At 36.0% G+C, this 24,546-nt stretch overlaps 1 protein-coding gene across 1 annotated transcript in view; it reads right to left on the reverse strand.

The window, feature by feature from the left end:
* LOC128664316 (collagen alpha-1(VII) chain-like) overlaps nucleotides 1-24,546 on the reverse strand; it is a 913,939-nt gene that overhangs the window by 360,331 nt on the left and 529,062 nt on the right. The window contains exon 82 of the mRNA XM_053719156.1: nucleotides 21,115-21,159. Within this exon, the coding sequence (XP_053575131.1) occupies nucleotides 21,115-21,159 (45 nt within the window). The remainder of the gene's footprint in view (nucleotides 1-21,114; nucleotides 21,160-24,546) is intronic.

A 24,546-nucleotide genomic window follows, 5' to 3' on the forward strand; every position in this document is an offset into this window, starting at 1 on the left:
GGGTACTGAAATGTGGTTATGGGATAAGTAGAAAGTTTGTGGGATAAGTAGAAAGTTTGTGGGATAAGTAGAAAGTTTGTGGGATAAGTAGAAAAAGGAATTCTAGTTATCAATGTGATCTTTGCGGTTAAATATATGCCGCTAGGTAGGAACTTGAATATTTCACCAGGGTATAGATGGTATTCTCTTTGTCTTCTCAAATCCTTTGCAGGTGTGCTCTGGTATCAACGCGTTTCGGCTGGACAGCCTTTTTCAAGATACCAGATGTGGGGATTCAAGGCTATTTAAAGCCTCTATAATTTAGCAATTAAATCACTAATTGATGATATACATAAAAATCAAAAAAAGTTCAAGAACATTTAAAATGCTGCTTTATTATATAACATAGGTATCCTTGGGTCTTAGTTATAATATAGTAGGGTGACTTTATGTAGCGATAAACATTTTATATGATTACTTTTAAAATAGAGAGAGATATTATATATCTTAATGTCAATCACTTTTAGAGTGTTTATTTTAATCACTCTATATAACAAAGGATATTGTTAAAAGGTTTCTGTAATTAGAGCGTAATATTAGAGTGAAATAATTTGTCTATACTTATCGTTGTATGGATGTTTAACCATAAAGTATAGTTAAAAACGGGGCCAATGGTGAATAAAAAGAATATAAAACTATAATAAAGAACTATATGGAATCTAAAATAATACTTTTAGACCATATTTAGATACATGTGTTTTAATAATCTTCTAATATGTTAAATCAATATATAGCTATGCGTATTAGATTATCATGATCCAATGAGTGTGTTGTACCAATATTTTTCTAGTTTTTGTGGATATTAGTATTATCGGATGGGAGATTAGCCTTCTTGTATGAATTTTTAAAATTATTGTAGGAATTTTTAAAATTTCAAGTTGTGTGTCCTTAGACTGTAAAACTAAGTGATAATTTTGTCAAATATATATATATATATATTTTATTTAAGAATTCTATTGTATTTAATCAACTTGGTTTGTTAGTGTGATGGCTTGGTTTTTATGGTCTTTATCTTTAAAAATAGCCTATGTGTTTGTTTGAATTTCAAGTGGTGTGTCCTTAGACTGTAAAACTATATACTTTTTTTTTTTTTTTTCTTGAGTAGTTTTATTATGTTACATCAATATGTTTTAATGGTGTGTTTGTGTGTTTTTATGATATTTATCTTATAGAATTGCATTGAGGTCTAGTTCGCTATTGAGGCCTTTTGGGTGTAGAGTTTTCATTTTGAAAATCAATTCTGCTTCATGGTATAGTAGCTTCTTTTCCATATTTCCACCTCTACCATCTGTCTTTATTTTCTTAATGCCCCAGAATTTCATGTCATTTGGGTTACCTTTGTGGAATTCTTTAAAGTGGGCATAAAGTCTGGTATTATCTTTTTCTTTTTCTATGCATCTGATGTGTTCTCTTATTCTTTCTTTCAGTTTCCTCCCCGTTTGACCTAGGTACTGTAGTTTACATGAGCACTGAATTAAATAGATTATATTGGTGTCAGTGCATCTTATGGTGTCATTAATCTTCAGTTCTTTCTGGGTTACATTAGATTTTACCTTTTTGGTTTTGGTGCTAAATTTGCATGATTTGCATACATGACATGGAAAAAATCCTAATAGCTTTTCATTGTTTAAGTTGTATTGCTGAGGACCTGTTTTTGATTTAAATTCGCTTGGCGCTAGGATATTCTTTAAATTGGTGGCCTTTCTGAATATAACGTCAGGGCGATGTTTTAGTCTTTTCCCTATTATGGGGTCACTTCTGGCTATGTGCCAGTGTTTCTTTACAATGTTCTCAATTAGTTTATGTTGACTAGAAAATGATGTGATAAATGGAATGTCATATGGATCTTTTTCTGCCTTGTTAGTCATATTGCTGTCTTCTAGTAGTGACCTCCTATCTGTTTGTCTAACTAGTTTGTTGGTTTCTAGTAGTTGTTTAGGGTGGTATCCTTTCTCTAAAAATCTGTTGTGTAAGATCTCTGCTTGTGAGTCATAATCTGCAAGGTGTGTGCAGTTTCTTCTAATTCTTGAGAATTGCCCTTTTGGTATGTTTCTTTTCCATTTATTGTGATGGCAGCTTTTAAAATCAATATAGCTGTTGGCATCAACTTTTTTAAAAAAGGTGGTTGTAGTTATTTCATTATTTATTATAGATATTTCTATATCCAGAAAATTAATTTTTACTTTGTTATATTCATAAGTAAATATTAATCCGAAATCATTGGTGTTAAAATCTGAAATGAATTGTTCTAGTAGTTCCTCATCACCTTTCCAGATAATGAATATATCATCAATAAACCTTTTGTAGAGCACGAGATTCGCACCCCACGGTGTTCCGGACAAAAATAGTTCTTCAAAGTGCCCTACGAACAAATTTGCGTAACTGGGTGCGAATCTCGTGCCCATGGCTGTGCCCCTTTTTTGCAAATAGTAATGCCCATTAAATGAAAAATAGTTATTCTTTAGAATAAACTCCATACAATCTAATATGAATTCTTGCTGTACTTTTGACATTTCTGTATCTCTTAATAGATAGGAATGAGTAGCCTCTAGACCTTTCTGATGTTCTATGCAAGTATATAAAGAACTCACATCACACGTGACTAGGATGCAATTATCTTCCCATTTTAAATTTTCTATTAGATTTAAAAAATGTTTGGTGTCTTTGAGATGTGATGGTATAGATTTCACATATTTCTGTAGGTAATAATCTGTGTATTGCGATAGGTTGGATGTTAGGGAGTCAATTCCTGAGATGATTGGTCTGCCTGGGGCGTTGGTGATGCTTTTATGGATTTTGGGCAGGAAATAAAAGACTGGTGTCCTTGGGTGATCAATTGCTAGAAATCTACTTTCTTGGTTATTAAGAATACCTTTGTTTTTTGCTGTAAGTATCATTTTGCCCAAGTTTTTCTTCATGGATTCTAAGGGGTTCCCAGTCAATTTTTTATATGTTGCCTCATCTCCCAATAATCTATATGCTTCATTAAGGTAGTTTACAGTGTCCATTATAACCACTCCCCCACCTTTATCAGCTTGTTTAATCGTTATGTCTTTGTTCTCTTTTAGATCTTTTAAAACTAAATTTTCCTTTTTGGTTAGATTCCATTTTAAGTCTTTTTTATCATCTATTTTTTCAATATCTTCTTTTACCTTTTTTTCAAATATTTCTATTGCACTACCTTTTTCTTGTGTGAGGTTGAAATCAGATTTCTGTTTGAGATTGGTATGAATGTATGTGGAAGTATAGTTAATAGTGCTTTCTAAAGGATTTTTTAGAAAATATTTTTTAAGTGCTAGTTTCCTTGTGAACTGGTTGACATGGATTAGAGTCTCAAATTTGTTGATTCTATTGGTTGGTGCGAAGGATAATCCTTTACTTAATACAGATTTCTGTTCATTGTTGAGAGCTGTTTTACTGAGATTAAAAATGCCCTTTGGTTCTATTTGGATTTTTTTGTGGCTTTCTTTGGTTCTCCCTCCTCTTCCTCTGTGTCCTCTAATCTTCTTTTGCCTTTTGGGGGGTCGTGGGTTTGGATTGGGCCCTCGTCTAAAAAAGATAACCTAGAACTGTGTGTTTTTACTGGAACTGCTGGTGTTCTGTGATCTTCATTTTCGTGAGTTAATGAACTGTATCTGTTATTAGTTTCAATATTTCTTTCCGTCTGGTGGTTGTGTGTTTCTTTTTGTCTAGGTGAATGTGTTTTCCTCTGGTGATTTATCGGCGTTTCCCAATCTTTTTGTTCTGTGTGCTGATATCTCCAGTTAGTGTGCATATTGTCTTCGTTGTGCCTGTTATTCCTAACTCTGTGGTTAGTTGGTGTTTCGCAATCTTTTTGTTCTGTGTGTTGATATCTCCAATTCGTGTGCATATTATCATCATTGTGTCTATTATTCATATCTCTGTGTTTATCAAAACGCCTATTGCTGTGATTATGTGAATTTTTGTTGTAGTCTCTTTCATTTCTAAAATCATCATTTCTATATTGATCATTGTTTTGATTTTGATAGTCTCGTTGATTATCATTAAAATGTCTATAGCTGTAGTGTGTAGAGAAATTTCTTTGTTCTCTATTTTTTAAATCATAATTTCTATTGTGATTATAATTATATCTCCAGTGTCCTTGATTCCTATAATCGTGGTTGTTTCTATATTCATAATTATGTGATTTGTGATCTCTGTAATCGTTATAGTAGTTATCAGTGTCATGTTGTCTATTGAAATTGTTTCTATTATTTCTATTGTAATTGTTGTTAGTATATTGTCTCTCATTAGGATTCCTTGGCCCCGTTTTTAACTATACTTTATGGTTAAACATCCATACAACGATAAGTATAGACAAATTATTTCACTCTAATATTACGCTCTAATTACAGAAACCTTTTAACAATATCCTTTGTTATATAGAGTGATTAAAATAAACACTCTAAAAGTGATTGACATTAAGATATATAATATCTCTCTCTATTTTAAAAGTAATCATATAAAATGTTTATCGCTACATAAAGTCACCCTACTATATTATAACTAAGATCCAAGGATACCTATGTTATATAATAAAGCAGCATTTTAAATGTTCTTGAACTTTTTTTGATTTTTATGTATATCATCAATTAGTGATTTAATTGCTAAATTATAGAGGCTTTAAATAGCCTTGAATCCCCACATCTGGTATCTTGAAAAAGGCTGTCCAGCCGAAACGCGTTGATACCAGAGCACACCTGCAAAGGATTTGAGAAGACAAAGAGAATACCATCTATACCCTGGTGAAATATTCAAGTTCCTACCTAGCGGCATATATTTAACCGCAAAGATCACATTGATAACTAGAATTCCTTTTTCTACTTATCCTACAAACTTTCTACTTATCCCACAAACTTTCTACTTATCCCATAACCACATTTCAGTACCAAGATCGGTCACTGACCGACATCACAGAAACCTGGGAACAACGGACCGGAGAGGCACGCAAATATTCCACATCAGGAGGTCATCCAACAACCATACCATCGTGATCGGTCACTGACCGACAGACAAGCCACAGAATAGAAAAATCGGAGATACTTAAAAAAACATCAGCAAACGGTTAGCACCTAACCGCAACGAAGATTCCACCAAAAAATCCTTAAGAGCGCGATCGGTCACTGACCGACAAAGAACAAGATAACAAAGCGGCCACGGCAACTACACAAGCATTTATATAAAAGTTAATTTTCTCGCAGCAAACAGATAAGCCCACCTAACAAGAGGAAACCAAAGCGGCATTTATTTAACCGCCAGCAGTCCATATAGAACTGCCACCAGCAAATTATTGGCATAGCGGCGTTTATTTAACCGCAATCATCTCACAAAAGTGATATCAAACAGATACACTTCAAGGTACTAATTTGTATACTTGTATCACAGTGTGATAAAAATCGCACCAACATACCTCTACATTTGATATATAGTTACCTAAGATAAGATCTCAATTGCACAGCTGAACTTGAAACAAAGTATCCTATATGAACTATACAGCAACTATTGTCTTATCCACTATTAAATTGTATTTACAAACATTTTGTTAGAAATTACAACTTGTGATAAACCTATAACTGTATAAATTGCAAGATTTCAACAATATTATTTTAATTTAATTTTTATATATTCATATATTTTTATATATTACGTACATTTTATACATAGATATATAGAGACACCGGTGTCATTTTTTAAACTTTGAAGGAATTTGTAATAATATTTGTTTAATTGTACTTTTAGCATCACTATTATTGGGTAAATTTACCGGAATCGAATAAAGTATAATATATATTTTTTTTTTAAAAAGTTTCGACATCCAATTTTTTCCATAAGAGAATATAAAATAGTACTCATCAAAACATTAACATATATTGAGCCCACATATTATCACACATATTTACAGTAAGACACATTGGGAATAGCAACTTGGTTTGCACCACCTACCACAACTAATTATAACTCTTTAAACTTTGGGATAAAGTTTACTTCAGGTGTGCTAGATTCCCCACCAGCTAGACAGTCTAACCCTACCAAACATGTATTACTAATTATCCCCAGACTGTCCAAACTGGTATCCTCTATGTTTTATACAAAAGGATAATATACAGCATATATCAAGTCCATACAAACTCACTATGGATATTTTTGGCACTAGAGATAGCATATTGGATGATATACACAAAAAGATAGACCCATCAGACTCAACATATAATAAATACAAAAGCGACACCATAAATGAAAGAGACACATTAAGTGAGTTAGAGAACATCCTTTTTAAAGAAATCAAACAAAAATTCGAACTAGCTTTTCTTAAAAAGTATATTAAAGAAAATATGGTCCCAAGGGGACTTAGGCTAAAAAAGACTGCACCTTTGAACTTAATGAAGAACATCAAAAAGAGTGGTATGATATTCTAGAAACAGCTTCCAGCAAACTTATAAATGTAATCATAAAATCCAGAGAAGCCACCACACAAGACCTAGGGATAAAAATCCAAAATTGTAAAGAAATACTAGATAAGACAACACTGAACGATACACTAAATTCAAAACAACAAGAAATAGCTAAAAAATTAGGCGATTTAAACAAAGATATTCTTGAAGTAAAATGGAGGAAATTCAACAGAGATTTAAGTGACTATAAGGGAATAGATAATCAAGACCCTGATACTAAATCCGAGAACCATAAACATCTATTCAGCAGTAGAAAACCAATGAATGATATAGAAGCTTCTAACAACACAACATACCAAACTTCACGAAATGACCAAAGAGAAAGAATCACAAATAGAAACACTATGCAAAATAGGAATCCTAATGAGAGACAATATACTAACAAAAATTACAATAGAAATAATAGAAACAATTTCAATAGACAACATGACACTGATAACTACTATAACGATTACAGAGATCACAAATCACATAATTATGAATATAGAAACAACCACGATTATAGGAATCAAGGACACTGGAGATATAATTATAATCACAATAGAAATTATGATTTAAAAAATAGAGAACAAAGAAATTTCTCTACACACTACAGCTATAGACATTTTAATGATAATCAACGAGACTATCAAAATCAAAACAATGATCAATATAGAAATGATGATTTTAGAAATGAAAGAGACTACAACAAAAATTCACATAATCACAGCAATAGGTGTTTTGATAAACACAGAGATATGAATAATAGACACAATGATGATAATATGCACACGAATTGGAGATACCAACACACAGAACAAAAAGATTGCGAAACACCAACTAACCACAGAGTTAGGAATAACAGGCACAACGAAGACAATATGCACACTAACTGGAGATATCAGCACACAGAACAAAAAGATTGGGAAACACCGATAAATCACCAGAGGAAAACACATTCACCTAGACACAAAGAATCACACAACCACCAGACGGAAAGAAATATTGAAACTAATAACAGATACAGTTCATTAACTCACGAAAATGAAGATCACAGAACACCAGCAGTTCCAGTAAAAACACACAGTTCTAGGTTATCTTTTTTAGACGAGGGCCCAATCCAAACCCACGACCCCCCAAAAGGCAAAAGAAGATTAGAGGACACAGAGGAAGAGGAGGGAGAACCAAAGAAAGCCACGAAAAAATCCAAATAGAACCAAAGGGCATTTTTAATCTCAGTAAAACAGCTCTCAACAATGAACAGAAATCTGTATTAAGTAAAGGATTATCCTTCGCACCAACCAATAGAATCAACAAATTTGAGACTCTAATCCATGTCAACCAGTTCACAAGGAAACTAGCACTTAAAAAATATTTTCTAAAAAATCCTTTAGAAAGCACTATTAACTATACTTCCACATACATTCATACCAATCTCAAACAGGAATCTGATTTCAACCCCACACAAGAAAAAGGTAGTGCAATAGAAATATTCGAAGAAAAGGTAAAAGAAGATATTGAAAAAATAGATGATAAAAAAGACTTAAAATGGAATCTAACCAAAAAAGAACATTTAGTTTTAAAAGATCTAAAAGAGAACAAAGACATAACGATTAAACAAGCTGATAAAGGTGGGGGAGTGGTTATAATGGACACTGTAAACTACCTTAATGAAGCATATAGATTATTGGGAGATGAGGCAACATATAAAAAATTGACTGGGAACCCCTTAGAATCCATGAAGAAAAACTTGGACAAAATGATACTTACAGCAAAAAACAAAGGTATTCTTAATAACCAAGAAAGTAGATTTCTAGCAATTGATCACCCAAGGACACCAGTCTTTTATTTCCTGCCCAAAATCCATAAAAGCATCACCAACCCCCCAGGCAGACCAATCATCTCAGGAATTGACTCCCTAACATCCAACCTATCGCAATACACAGATTATTACCTACAGAAATATGTGAAATATATACCATCACATCTCAAAGACACCAAACATTTTTTAAATCTAATAGAAAATTTAAAATGGGAAGATAATTACATCCTAGTCACGTGTGATGTGAGTTCTTTATACACTTGCATAGAACACCAGAAAGGTCTAGAGGCTACTCATTCCTATCTATTAAGAGATACAGAAATGTCAAAAGTACAGCAAGAATTCATATTAGATTGTATGGAGTTTATTCTAAAGAATAACTATTTTTCATTTAATGGGCATTACTATTTGCAAAAAAGGGGCACAGCCATGGGCACGAGATTCGCACCCAGTTACGCAAATTTGTTCGTAGGGCACTTTGAAGAACTATTTTTGTCCGGAACACCGTGGGGTGCGAATCTCGTGCTCTACAAAAGGTTTATTGATGATATATTCATTATCTGGAAAGGTGATGAGGAACTACTAGAACAATTCATTTCAGATTTTAACACCAATGATTTCGGATTAATATTTACATATGAATATAACAAAGTAAAAATTAATTTTCTGGATATAGAAATATCTATAATAAATAATGAAATAACTACAACCACCTTTTTTAAAAAAGTCGATGCCAACAGCTATATTGATTTTAAAAGCTGCCATCACAATAAATGGAAAAGAAACATACCAAAAGGGCAATTCTCAAGAATTAGAAGAAACTGCACACACCTTGCAGATTATGACTCACAAGCAGAGATCTTACACAACAGATTTTTAGAGAAAGGATACCACCCTAAACAACTACTAGAAACCAACAAACTAGTTAGACAAACAGATAGGAGGTCACTACTAGAAGACAGCAATATGACTAACAAGGCAGAAAAAGATCCATATGACATTCCATTTATCACATCATTTTCTAGTCAACATAAACTAATTGAGAACATTGTAAAGAAACACTGGCACATAGCCAGAAGTGACCCTATAATAGGGAAAAGACTAAAACATCGCCCTGACGTTATATTCAGAAAGGCCACCAATTTAAAGAATATCCTAGCGCCAAGCGAATTTAAATCAAAAACAGGTCCTCAGCAATACAACTTAAACAATGAAAAACTATTAGGATTTTTTCCATGTCATGTATGCAAATCATGCAAATTTAGCACCAAAACCAAAAAGGTAAAATCTAATGTAACCCAGAAAGAACTGAAGATTAATGACACCATAAGATGCACTGACACCAACATAATCTATTTAATTCAGTGCTCATGTAAACTACAGTACCTAGGTCAAACGGGAAGGAAACTGAAAGAAAGAATAAGAGAACACATCAGATGCATAGAAAAAGAAAAAGATAATACCAGACTTTATGCCCACTTTAAAGAATTCCACAAAGGTAACCCAAATGACATGAAATTCTGGGGCATTAAGAAAATAAAGGCAGATGTAGAGGTGGAAATATGGAAAAGAAGCTACTATACCATGAAGCAGAATTGATTTTCAAAATGAAAACTCTACACACAAAAGGCCTCAATAGCGAACTAGACCTCAATGCAATTCTATAAGATAAATATCATTAAAACACACAAACACACCATTAAAACATATTGATGTAACATAATAAAACTACTCAAGAAAAAAAAAAAAAAAAAAAGTATATAGTTTTACAGTCTAAGGACATACCACTTGAAATTCAAACAAACACATAGGCTATTTTTAAAGATAAAGATCATAAAAACCAAGCCATCACACTAACAAACCAAGTTGATTAAATACAATAGAATTCTAAAATAAAATATATATATATATTTGACAAAATTATCACTTAGTTTTACAGTCTAAGGACACACAACTTGAAATTTTAAAAATTCCTACAATAATTTTAAAAACTCATACAAGAAGGCTAATCTCCCATCCGATAATACTAATATCCACAAAAAATAGAAAAATAGTGGTACAACACACTCATTGGATCATGATAATCTAATACGCATAGCTATATATCGATTTAACATATTAGAAGATTATTAAAACACATGTATCTAAATATGGTCTAAAAGTATTATTTTAGATTCCATATAGTTCTTTATTATAGTTTTATATTCTTTTATTCACCATTGGCCCCGTTTTTAACTATACTTTATGGTTAAACATCCATACAACGATAAGTATAGACAAATTATTTCACTCTAATATTACGCTCTAATTACAGAAACCTTTTAACAATATCCTTTGTTATATAGAGTGATTAAAATAAACACTCTAAAAGTGATTGACATTAAGATATATAATATCTCTCTCTATTTTAAAAGTAATCATATAAAATGTTTATCGCTACATAAAGTCACCCTACTATATTATAACTAAGACCCAAGGATACCTATGTTATATAATAAAGCAGCATTTTAAATGTTCTTGAACTTTTTTTGATTTTTATGTATATCATCAATTAGTGATTTAATTGCTAAATTATAGAGGCTTTAAATAGCCTTGAATCCCCACATCTGGTATCTTGAAAAAGGCTGTCCAGCCGAAACGCGTTGATACCAGAGCACACCTGCAAAGGATTTGAGAAGACAAAGAGAATACCAGCTATACCCTGGTGAAATATTCAAGTTCCTACCTAGCGGCATATATTTAACCGCAAAGATCACATTGATAACTAGAATTCCTTTTTCTACTTATCCTACAAACTTTCTACTTATCCCACAAACTTTCTACTTATCCTATAACCACATTTCAGTACCCAGATCGGTCACTGACCGACATCAAAGAAACCTGGGAACAAAGGACCGGAGAGGCACGCAAATATTCCACATCAGGAGGTCATCCAACAACCATACCATTGTGATCGGTCACTGACCGACAGACAAGCCACAGAATAGAAAAACCGGAGATACTTAAAAAACATCAGCAAACGGTTAGCACCTAACCGCAACGAAGATTCCACCAAAAAATCCTTAAGAGCGCGATCGGTCACTGACTGACAAAGAACAAGATAACAAAGCGGCCACGGCAACTACACAAGCATTTATATAAAAGTGAATTTTCTCGCAGCAAACAGATAAGCCCACCTAACAAGAGGAAACCAAAGCTAGCATTTATTTAACCGCAAGCAGTCCATATAGAACTGCCACCAGCAAATTATTGGCATATCGGCGTTTATTTAACCGCAATCATCTCACAAAAGTGATATCAAACAGATACACTTCAAGGTACTAATTTGTATACTTGTATCACAGTGTGATAAAAATCGCACCAACATACCTCTACATTTGATATATAGTTACCTAAGATAAGATCTCAATTGCACAGCTGAACTTGAAACAAAGTATCCTATATGAACTATACAGCAACTATTGTCTTATCCACTATTAAATTGTATTTACAAACATTTTGTTAGAAATTACAACTTGTGATAAACCTATAACTGTATAAATTGCAAGATTTCAACGATATTATTTTAATTTAATTTTTATATATTCATATATTTTTATATATTACGTACATTTTATACATAGATATATAGAGACACCGGTGTCATTTTTTAAACTTTGAAGGAATTTGTAATAATATTTGTTTAATTGTACTTTTAGCATCACTATTATTGGGTAAATTTACCGGAATCGAATAAAGTATAATATATATATTTTTTTTAAAAAAGTTTCGACATCCAATTTTTTCCATAAGAGAATATAAAATAGTACTCATCAAAACATTAACATATATTGAGCCCACATATTATCACACATATTTACAGTAAGACACATTGGGAATAGCAACTTGGTTTGTGCCACCTACCACAACTAATTATAACTCTTTAAACTTTGGGATAAAGTTTACTTCAGGTGTGCTAGATTCCGCACCAGCTAGACAGTCTAACCCTACCAAACAGTATTATCAGTACCTTTTGGGGATTTCACCCTCAGTTTTAATGTGTATATAATCACACAAACATGGTGTTTGTGTTTTAACGTTTGTGGGTTTGTGGGTTTTATTTTTAAAACCCACAAGTGTTTCCAACACATTCTTCAGAAACATATCCCTCACTTATATAAGTGATTATACCATACTCAACAGAGGAGAAGGGACAAGCTCCAACTCCAGGTATTTACACCATACCCCACAGAGGAGAAGGGACAAGCTCCAACTCCAGGAATTTACACCATACTCCACAGAGGAGAAGGGACAAGGTCCAACTCCAGGTATTTACACCATACCCCACAGAGGAGAAGGGACAAGCTCCAACTCCAGGAATTCACACCATACTCCACAGAGGAGAAGGGACAAGGTCCAAATCCAGGAATTTACACCATACTCCACAGAGGAGAAGGGACAAGGTCCAAATCCAGGAATTTACACCATACCCCACAGAGGAGAAGGGACAAGCTCCAACTCCAGGAATTTCACCATACCCCACAGAGGAGAAGGGACAAGGTCCAAATCCAGGAATTTACACCATACCCCACAGAGGAGAAGGGACAAGATCCAACTCCCAGGAATTTCCCCATACTCCACAGAGGAGAAAGGACAAGCTACAACTCCAGGAATTTACACCATACCCCACAGAGGAAAAGGGACAAGCTCCAACTCCAGGAATTTATACCATACCCCACAGAGGAGAAGGGACAAGCTCCAACTCCAGGAATTTTCACCATACCCCACAGAGGAGAAGGGACAAGCTCCAACTCCAGGAATTTACACCATACCCCACAGAGGAGAAGGGACAAGCTCCAACTCCAGGAATTTACACCATACTCAACAGAGGAGAAGGGACAAGCTCCAACTCCAGGAATTTTCACCATACTCCACAGAGGAGAAGGGACAAGCTCCAACTCCAGGAATTTTCACCATACTCCACAGAGGAGAAGGGACAAGCTCCAACTCCAGGTATTTACACCATACCCCACAGAGGAGAAGGGACAAGCTCCAACTCCAGGTATTTACACCATACCCCACAGAGGAGAAGGGACAAGCTCCAACTCCAGGAATTTTCACCATACCCCACAGAGGAGAAGGGACAAGCTCCAACTCCAGGAATTTTCACCATACCCCACAGAGGAGAAGGGACAAGCTCCAACTCCAGGAATTTTCACCATACACCACAGAGGAGAAGGGACAAGCTCCAACTCCAGGAATTTTCACCATACCCCACAGAGGAGAGGGGACAAGCTCCAACTCCAGGAATTTTCACCATACCCCACAGAGGAGAAGGGACAAGCTCCAACTCCAGGAATTTTCACCATACCCCACAGAGGAGAAGCAAAAAAATATCTTACTTCAAGAGGTTGTTGAAATAAATACCATACTCTAACGGGCCACAGATAGGAAAACATGTTTAACACAGATAGGGATAAAAAATCCCCTCTGTGCAATCAACATACCTCACAAGTTTGAGGTCAAATAAGGTGAGCATTATTCTAATATTTATTGCTACACATTACACTATTGCTTTCATACTGCACCATAAGTTGTTTTCTTTTTATGTCTATTAGCACTGACATCTGGACCCCATACTTCATACCTTAAAACCACCCTTTCCATTGGTGATAGTAGAATCCTCAGATGTAGCAGCTATTGAAATATACCAGGAGGAACTTTATAAGCATATTAAACATGTGCTACTCGCACAGCGCAAGTTAAAATACCTATTGAATATATACTGTATATATCTATATCACAGTCACTGGCAATTTGCACTCTCACCTCAAAACAGATTGCCAGGGTGTCAGGAACATTAAGGATAAACACGAAGATGAAGATCCACACTATCTGGGTTTCTGGGTGATTCATTTATTATAAACTCTAAAATTTCGGGGATCAAACCCTCCCCTTTATTAGACTGATGAATGGGAAAGTTTGATCCCTAAAACATCACAGTTTATAATAAATTAATCATTTTGAAAAACCCAGAGAGTGCGTATCTTCATCATTTTATATACTGTATATATACATATTCGTCAATGTCACGTACCTGGTTTTTTTTACTTAATGTAATCATAATACGATTTCAAGGTCTATTGAAACAGCAATTTTACATATGGATATTCAACTTATGAGTTAAGCTGTTTCTCAGTCCATATGTTTATAGCAATCCATATGTTTATAGCAATTAAGTCACATAGTGCTAGGATATAGATGAAATTCAGTTACACAGTGTCTGACAAGCTGACTGCATAGCAGATGTGTACAAAACAAATCAGGCTAAAATTATAAAATTATATGGAAGAAATGTCTAAAATAAACTCAGAAATATTGTTTTTAAATATTCAGTCTCTAGAGGCGATTAGATGGGAGGTTGAAACAGAATGGAGGATGTATAAAAAGTGAGAGTATTTTTTGTTTGTTTTAAATACATTTCAAATGGGAAATATTAATTTTGTCAAGATGCTGATAAATATTTTTATTTTTTATTTACAGGTAGCCCTTAGTTTACGCCGGGGTTAGGTTCCAGAAGTAATAGTTGTAAAGAAAAAATTAAATGTATTGAAATTTACCCCAGAGTGCTCTTTTGTAAAGAAGCTGTGTTTTAACAAAAGCATAAAAAGTGGTGAAATCCATTATATAGATTGCACATTTTGTTTTAATCTTAGTCATGAAAGTGAGGTTTTATATCACAGCCCATAGGGTGCTGTCTGTCATTATGGTAGGCTGATCTTTTAGCTGTGTACACCTTTATTTATATATATATATATATATATATATATATATATAAACATGCATAAGAAAAAGAACTATTAGCAAATGTATAAAGCAAGTAGGATCAGCTATAGTCGCTTAGTGGAAAGTTCCAAAATAATAATGAATGTTCATATGCAGGATGGTGATTCAAGCTGAGTTGCTGCAAAAAGTCCCACAATTATGCTGAGCAATGTATAGTGATGCAGCATATGTTAAACTGTGACCTTTGATGAAGCGCACGTGCGCATGCGCGAAACGCATCAGGTGTTAAGTTTGCCTACTCACCTGTGCACCTGCAACCTTGTTGAATAAACTACCTATTTGTCTTGGATCAGCCTCCTTTCTTTCCCCTCAGGATTCTACATTCCTATATATATATAATTGCAACTTTTCTTCCACATAATATTAGTCTTCTTTTGGGTAATTCAGGGAAGCCACCACCCAACTCAGTAACTAATGAATCCCCCCTACCTAATAATTGCCCTCATCTAACTCTGCACTAACATCATTCTCATCCTTGCAGCCCCCACCACCTGTTTCTCACCCTCCTACCCATCTAGATTTTAAATTCCCACAGGAATAGGGCCCTCAATTCCTCCTGCATTTGTTTGATATTTGTTTGCTACATTTTGTCAGCAGTTAGGGGATTATGTTTGGTGGTTAGGGGGTTAAATGTGGTGGTCACTGTTAAGGGTTACATTTGTGTGTCAGTAGTATGGGGATTAAGTTTGGTTGTTAGAAGGTTAAGGCCGGTGGTCACAGTTAAGGGTTAAGTTTGGGTGTCAGTAGTAAGGGGATTAAGTTTGGTAGTTAGGAGTGTAAGTGTGGTGGTCACAGTTAAAGGGACAGTCAAGTCCAAAAAAACGTTCATGATTCAAGGGCATGTCATTTTAAACAATTTACTTTTATCACCAATTTTGCTTTGTTCTTTTGCTATTCTTTGTTGAAAGCTAAACCTAGGGCGTTCATTTGCTAATTTCATAGACCTTGAAGGCCGCCTCTAATCTCAATGCATTTTGAAAGTTTTTTCACCACTAGAGGGCATTAGTTCATATGTTTAATATAGATAACATTGAGTTCATGAACGTGACTTTACCGTGGAGTGAGCACTGATTGGCTAAAATGCAAGTCTGTCAAAAGAACTGAAATAAGGGGGCAGTCTGCAGAGGCTTAGATACAAGGTAATTACAGAGGTAAAACGTGTATAATTATAACTGTGTTAGTTATGCAAACTAGGGAATGGGTAATTAAGGGATTATCTATCTTTTAACCTCTTAAGGACATATGACGGAATTTTTCCGTCATAAAACAATTGAGCAAACTGAAAGCTGTGTCCTTAAAGGGTTAAAACAACAAAAATTCTGGTGTTGACTGTCCCTTTAAGGGTTAAGTTTGGGTGTCAGTAGTTAGGGGACTAAGTTTGGTGGTGGGGGTCACAGTTAGGATGGTTAGGTGTGCAGTGATTTGGCAGTTTGTTGTTTAAAAGAACAGTGGGAGTAGGTGCCCTGTAGTTCGGAGGTTATAGTATGAAGTGCAGGGGTTTTAGCAGTTTAGGTTCGTTAGTTAATGTAGTGGGGGTTTTTTTTTCATTAAAAGGATAACAAATAACATTCACCTATATTCTGAGTTTTGCGCAATACTGGGTGCGTAAATAACGGTAAATAACCGCACTTTCCATACCGCTGCCATTACGAGTTACTGAAAAACCTCCTTGTGCTGTGCGTTATGGTGCGTTAAGCTCCATACCGCACAAAAGCCAAGGGCTGAGTTTACGTGCTCGTGCGCGCTTTCCCCCATAGACATCAATGGGGAAAGACGGTTAGTTTTTTTTATTTTATTAGAATAGTTATGTTAGGTTAATTTATAGTTTAATCTTAGGTTTTTTTATTTCACAGTTAAGTTTTTATTTATTTTAAGATAGTTATATTGTAACTTTTAATTTAAAGTTAGGGGGGGGTGTTAGGTTTATGGGTTAATAGTTTAGGGTTTTTGTGATGTGGGGGTCTGGCAGTTTAGGGGTTAATAGGTTTAGTTTATTAGTTGCGATGTGTGGGCTGGTGGTTTAGAGGTTAATAGGTTTATATAGTGTCAGCGATGTCAGGGAGTGGTGGATTAGGGGCTGGCGGTTTAGGGGTTAATACGTTTATATAGTGTTTTGTCGATGTGGGGGGCCGGCGGTTTAGGGGTTAATAGGTTTATTTTAGTGTCGGAGATGTGGGTGGGCGACAGATAAGGGGTTAATAGGTTTAATATAGTGTTTGCGATGCGGGAGGGTGGTGGTTTAGGGGTTAATAGTTTATGGGTGTTGTAACATTTTAGTTATGAGTTTTGTGAAACATTTTGGTTTTGCAAAATCCATAACTACTGGTCTTAGACTGCGAAATGGATCGTGTTGGTATAGGCTGTAATGCAAGCATTTTAGCTGGACCGCACAACCTGTAATACAGCGCTATGGAAAATCCCACACTCAAAAGTCATTTTTTGAGTGTGGAATGGAGGGTTGCGTTAAGGCTAAAATGCTTGCATTACAGCCTATACCAACGCAACTCGTAATATGTATTACTGGCCATTCCAAGTGCAATGGGCAATTTTTCAGCGGTATAGCCGTACCGCAAAACTCATAATCTAGGTGAATGTGTATTAACAAATTTAATTGATGCATCAATGTATTATTCTTTCTGTTTGTATAGATAGCAGTTCATTTTTTTATTGCTTATGAATTATGAAAATATGTGTTTTCTTAATGAATCTTAATTATTTAGTTTAGTATTATTAGGAGTTATAAAAAAGTATAGATATCTTTTGTGTGTTTTATTATGTATTTCTTTTTTACTGGAATCATTATCTTTGATAATTTGTGCTGCTTCTGTCTATCTTTGGAAGGTGAATCTCACGGTATATGATGTTTTCTGCAGGAACACAGCAGGAACAGCGAGGCAGGAGCGAAAGCAAGGGTTACAGAGTACTCAGATATTAATAGTGTTCATCGTGCATCAGAGCTGAAAAGCTCAGGTGCCAAAGGGTTAATTAGATGACAAATGCCTAAACATGAATTAGAGGGGAAAAAGTGTTTATCTGAAGCAAGAAACAAGTTGTTATGGAAACTGCAAACATTCACAATATTATATGAACAGACAGGGGGAAATGAGAGCACGTGTGATAAATTATCCTAATGAGACAGGACGTTAATGATAAAAATGAGATTAGCGATCAAAGCAATCAGAGATTGGAAATGACCAGCACTTCAGTACATGGGCGACAAACGTAGAAAACAATAAAACTTCACATTGCGAGGGGCTCAGTGACACCCCCTCCTCCAAGTCTTTAAGTGCTTGATATAATACATTAAGCTTTGCAGTTACATTAACTATTTCATAAAAGTGTTCCTGTGGTGTCCTCAGAATCATTTTATTTTCTGCTTCAAATTACTCATTATAATTTGTTACATTCTGTTGTACACCTACACACTCATATGCTGAACAAAGTAACAAACATTGCACGTGAAATGCGCACTAATAATGCTGACATAAAGGGTCTATGTGTGTCTCTAAGACAGACACTCAAACAAACTGATACAGACACATCCTCACACTGGCAGACTTACACACACACACACCCAATTTATTATGGACACACAAACACACACACACACACACACAAAAAATAATCCAATGCAGACTCACAAAATCCCACACACTGTAACACACATACAAATACTGATGCCCAATGACACATGCACACAATCATACTGACACACAAACACTGATACTGTCACACAAAGACACACACTGACACCTTCATACACTGATACTGTCACTGATAGTGACACACAAAGACACACACTGACACATTCACACACTAATACTGACATACAAAGACACTCACTGACACATTCACACACTGATAGTGACACACAAATACACACACGTCACATTCACACACTGATAGTGACATACAAAGACACACACATATACTGACACACAAAGGCACACACTGACACATTCACACACTGATAGTGACACACAAATGCATACACTGACACATTCACACACTGATAGTGACACACAAAGACACACACGTATACTGTCACACAAAGACAAACACTGACACATTCACACACTGATTCTGACACACAGACACAATTACATGTTCACACACTAATACAAATACACACACTTACACATTCATACACTGATACTGACACACAAAGACACTCATTGACACATTCACACACTGATAGTGACACACAAAGACACACACTTATACTGTCACAGAAAGACACACGTTGACACATTCACACACTGATAGTGATACACAAAGACACACACTGACACTAACACACAAACACACACTGGATCAGGTAATGCAGGGGGCATGCCATTCGACTTTGAGGTAGTGGCAGTGTGGGTGTGTGTCCTATAGACAACTTAACAAAGTTTGTCTGGCAAATGGGTAGGTGTAGGACCATTCCTAAAGCACCTGCAGGGTCTTCTGCGGAGGGGGTGGCTTGAGTCCTCTATTACAACCCCTTCGAATATATTGTGAAAATGCGTCTAGTCAAATCTTTACTACGAGTGCATTTCAGAAAGGAATTGTATATCCTTTTATTTTATTGTTTTCTAAAAGTGAGTATGAGTTTATTTATGTATCAGGTTGGTGGGTATGTGTGAATGGATGTGCCTGTAGGTAATAATCTTTGTGTTCATATGTTAGCGTGTGTATAAATTTGTATGGGTGCCGCCTTGCATGTATGGATATACAAATTAATATGTGTGAATTTATGCACTTACTGTATATACAAATATGTGTTTTCATGTAAAGGCTATTTGTGCTCATGGATACAGGAATTGCATTTATTAAGTTTAATATAGGTATATCTGTATGGACGGATGTCTGCCTTGTTTTTTGTGTGTAACTGTGTAACTATTTTGGGAATGTATGTATTGATAAATGTATCTACAGATACCCGTGGATGTGTTTTTATATATAAATATATATGTGCAAGTGTATACAGTGTGTATATATATATATAGATAGATAGATAGATAGATAGATAGATAGATAGATAGATAGAAATACATTATATATATATATATATATATTTATATGTATATATATAATTATACATAAACATATAGGGCTAGATTACAAGTGGAGCGCTAATTTATTGGGCATCTGTAAATGGGCAAATTCGCCCATTTACAGGCGCGTTATAAATAACCAGCCATTACAAGTGGCTGGTTATTGCTACCACGAGTTTGCAGTAGCAATTATCACTCTGAAAATTAACCAGAGATCAGATCTTTAATTTTCAAAAAGTGCTCCCATTGGCCCTAAAATAAAAAATAACTGCACCAAGCAGTTTTAAAGGGTTATTAGTTTGCGGTGTGGATGTTAGAAAAAAAACCTACACTGAAAAGTGCCTTTATATTGCATTTTATGGGGAACTGTGCGCTCCATGTAAATATATGTATATGCTTATTTATGTGTTAATATGTGTACTGTATATTTAAATCTGCTGCCCATCGCTGCACGGCTTACTCCCTTCGCTTCTCTAGGTTCTCATGCCATGTCTGACGGCATGAGAATGAGGCTCCCATTGGAGCCTATGGAAGCACAATCTAATGAGCTCTAAACTTCCATGCAATGCAAACGCAAGGTCGCGTTCACATTGCACCTAACTTCTAATACCAGCGCACATTTTCACCCTCTTGAAAGATATTTTGCACTCCACTTGTAATCTGGCCCATAATATTATAATTTATATATATTTTCAATGCCAAGTCACATGACCCTCTGAATGGCTCATTATTGCTGTAAAAAAATTGCAGTTAATTCAGTAGATAATTCTTTTAGTGTTCTAAAATTATGTGATTGACAACAATGTAATATTAGTTTTTCTATGTGTGTAATATGATTACAGTTAGACTTTTTCTCTGTCCAGCGCCTTAACGTTATGCAAATGCACGTGAACCTGGGTTACAGGTTTGGGTACCATTATGGAATTTGCTGACTTACCATGCCTCCTGCTAGTCCGTTTGTTCCTGGTCTTCCGTTATCACCCTGACAAAAGCAAAGCAAGGGAGAATACATGAGTGCACAGACCAAGGGGACGAAGGATCAAGCTTCGAATGTTGCCCGTTTCTGCGCGAGCCTTCAGGCTCACCGGAAACAGCAGTTATGAAGCAGCAGGCTAAGGACCGCTGCTCCATAACTGACCCGCTGCCTCTGAGGCTGCGGTCTGCAATCCGCCCGATCCTATACGATTGGGCTGATTGACACCCCCTGCTAGCGGCTGATTGGCAGCAAATCTGCAGGGGGCGGCATTGCACCAGTAGTTCACAAGTCACTAAAGGGATATTTAAAGGGACATTATGCACTGTAGAATTAGAGATTCTTTACACATAAACAATAATAATAATTCTAGTGTAGAATGAAAATATTCTATTTATTTAGAGCATTTTATTTTTAAGCTAATTAACCCCTTTGCTACTGGAATTTCAGAGAAGAACCTTGTTTTTTTTATTTACCTGTCAAAACTATATATTTTTATTTTTAAGTAAACAACCAAAGGTATTGATCTAGGCCAATTTTGGTATATTTCATGCCCCAATTTCAGCACCAAATGCGATCATAAAAAAAAAATTGTTAACTTTTTTTACAAACTTTGGGTTACTCACTGACATTATTTACATACTGCTTGTGCAATCATGACACAAATGGTTGTAAAAGCATCTCTGGGATCCCCTTTGTTCAGACATGGCAGACATTTGCCATTGCTTTTTGGTAATTAGAAGGTCTGCTAATTGCAGCTGTGTATTACATTTCTTTTATTCCCAACAGTGAAGGGGTTAATCATGTAGTTTGTAAAGTTAATTTTATATTTACTGTAGAGATTACCCTGAAATTTCCCACCCCCTGATCCCTCCCAAACAGCTCTCTTCCCTCCCTCTCTCACCCCCCCCCACCCCCCACTGGTCACCACTATTTTAGGTACTACCAGTATGTAGTTTAGTTGTTTTTTTTTATTATCATTAATTTTTCTTTTTTTCTGCAGTGTAGTAATCATCCTGAATCCTCCCACATCCCTGATCCACAAAATTGCTCTATAACCCTCCCACTAATTGTGGCCATCTTTAGTAGTGGCAGCTGTCTATCAGTACCCATAAATACTGATATATATATATTATTATTATTATTATTATTTTACTGTAGTGTAGTGGCCCCCCCAACTCCCCCCTCTGACGATCTTAAGCTAGGGACCCCCCAAACCACCTTTTTTCTGTAGTGAGCGCCCCATTGCTCCCTCTCCCTTCATTTTCTTTTTTGCAGTGTAGGGCCATCAACCTCCCCCCTCCACTGCTGGGCCGGCCACCAACCTCCCACACCTCCCACCGGCAGCACCAGCAGATGATCAGGCATCTGCCTTCATATGGAACTGGAGCACTGCTCATGCTCTTTTATTATATGAATAGAGATGCCTGCAGCTCAGGAACAGCAACTCTCAGCTGTAACTTTACAGCGGAGACTGCCAGAGCTTCCTGCAGCTTAAACGTATATGTATACGTCATACGGTACGGTGCGGTATATAGGTCCTATTGAGTTAAGGGATTAAAGGGACATGAATCCCAAAATGTTTCTTAATTATTCAGATAGCACATGCTTTTTAAAACAATTTTCTAATTTACTTCTTTTATAAATTATGCTTTATTATTTTGGTATCCTTTGTTGAAGGAGCAGCAATGCACTACTGGGAGCTAGCTGACCATATCAGTAAGTCAATGACAAGAGGCATATAAGTGCAGCCACCTATCAGCAGCTAGCTCCCAGCTTCTGAGCCCACCTATGCATGCTTTTCAACAAAGCATACCAAGAGTACTAAGCAAATTAGATAACAAAAGTAAACTGAAAAAGTTGTTTAAAATTGTATGTTCTATGTAAACCATGAAGGAAAAATTGTAGGTGTCTAGTATCTTTAGCTTCTCCCACTCTCTTCTAGAATTCTGATTGGTTTGTAAAAAATGAATCATATTCCAATTGTTTAAAAAACCTAGCAATAAGCCACTTATCACAAGCCTTCCAGGAAGGAGAGTGAGATATGAGCGTGGTTATAGGGTTTTCCATGAGCGTAGTTATAGGGTTTTCCATGAGCGTGGTTATAGGGTTTCCCATGAGTGTGGTTATAGGGTTTCCCATGAGCTCGGTTATAGGGTTTCCCATGAGTGTGGTTATAGGGTTTCCCATAAGTGTGGTTATAGGGTTTCCCATGAGCACGGTTATAGGGTTTCCCATGAGTGTGGTTATTGGGTTTCCCATAAGGGTGGTTATAGGGTTTCCCATGAGCGTGGTTATAGGGTTTCCCATGAGCGTGGTTATAGGGTTTCCCATGAGTGTGGTTATAGGGTTTCCCATGAGCGCGGTTATAGGGTTTCCCATGAGTGTGGTTATAGGGTTTCCCATAAGTGTGGTTATAGGGTTTCCCATAAGTGTGGTTATAGGGTTTCCCATGAGTGTGGTTATAGGGTTTCCCATGAGTGTGGTTATAGGGTTTCCCATAAGTGTGGTTATAGGGTTTCCCATGAGTGTGGTTATAGGGTTTCCCATGAGTGTGGTTATAGGGTTTTCCATGAGTGTGGTTATAGGGTTTCCCATGAGCGTGGTTATAGGGCTTTCCATGAGTGTGGTTATAGGGTTTCCCATGAGCATGATTATAGGGTTTTCCATGAGTGCGGTTATAGGGTTTTCCATGAGTGTGGTTATAGGGTTTCCCATGAGCGTGGTTATAGGGTTTCCCATGAGCGTGGTTATAGGGTTTCCCATGAGTGTGGTTTTAGGGTTTCCCATGAGTGTGGTTATAGGGTTTCCCATGAGTGTGGTTATAGGGTTTCCCATAAGTGTGGTTATAGGGTTTCCCATGAGCGTGGTTATAGGGTTTCCCATGAGTGTTGTTATAGGGTTTCCCATGAGTGTTGTTATAGGGTTTTCCATGAGTGTGGTTATAGGGTTTTCCATGAGTGTGGTTATAGGGTTTTCCATGAGTGTGGTTATAGGGTTTTCCATGAGCGTGGTTATAGGGTTTTCCATGAGCGTGGTTATAGGGTTTCCCATGAGTGTTGTTATAGGGTTTTTCATGAGCGTGGTTATAGGGTTTCCCATGAGCGTGGTTATAGGGTTTCACATGAGTGTGGTTATAGGGTTTCCCATTACGGTGGTTATAGAATTTTCCATGAGTGTGGTTATAGGGTTTCCCATGAGCGTGGTTATAGGGTTTTCCATGAGTGTGGTTATAGGGTTTCCCATGAGCGTGGTTATAGGGCTTTCCATGAGTGTGGTTATAGGGTTTCCCATGAGCATGATTATAGGGTTTTCCATGAGTGCGGTTATAGGGTTTTCCATGAGTGTGGTTATAGGGTTTCCCATGAGCGTGGTTATAGGGTTTCCCATGAGCGT

The sequence above is a fragment of the Bombina bombina genome, chromosome 6 (genome assembly GCF_027579735.1).
Source record: "Bombina bombina isolate aBomBom1 chromosome 6, aBomBom1.pri, whole genome shotgun sequence".
NCBI classification, from domain to species: Eukaryota; Metazoa; Chordata; class Amphibia; order Anura; family Bombinatoridae; genus Bombina; species Bombina bombina.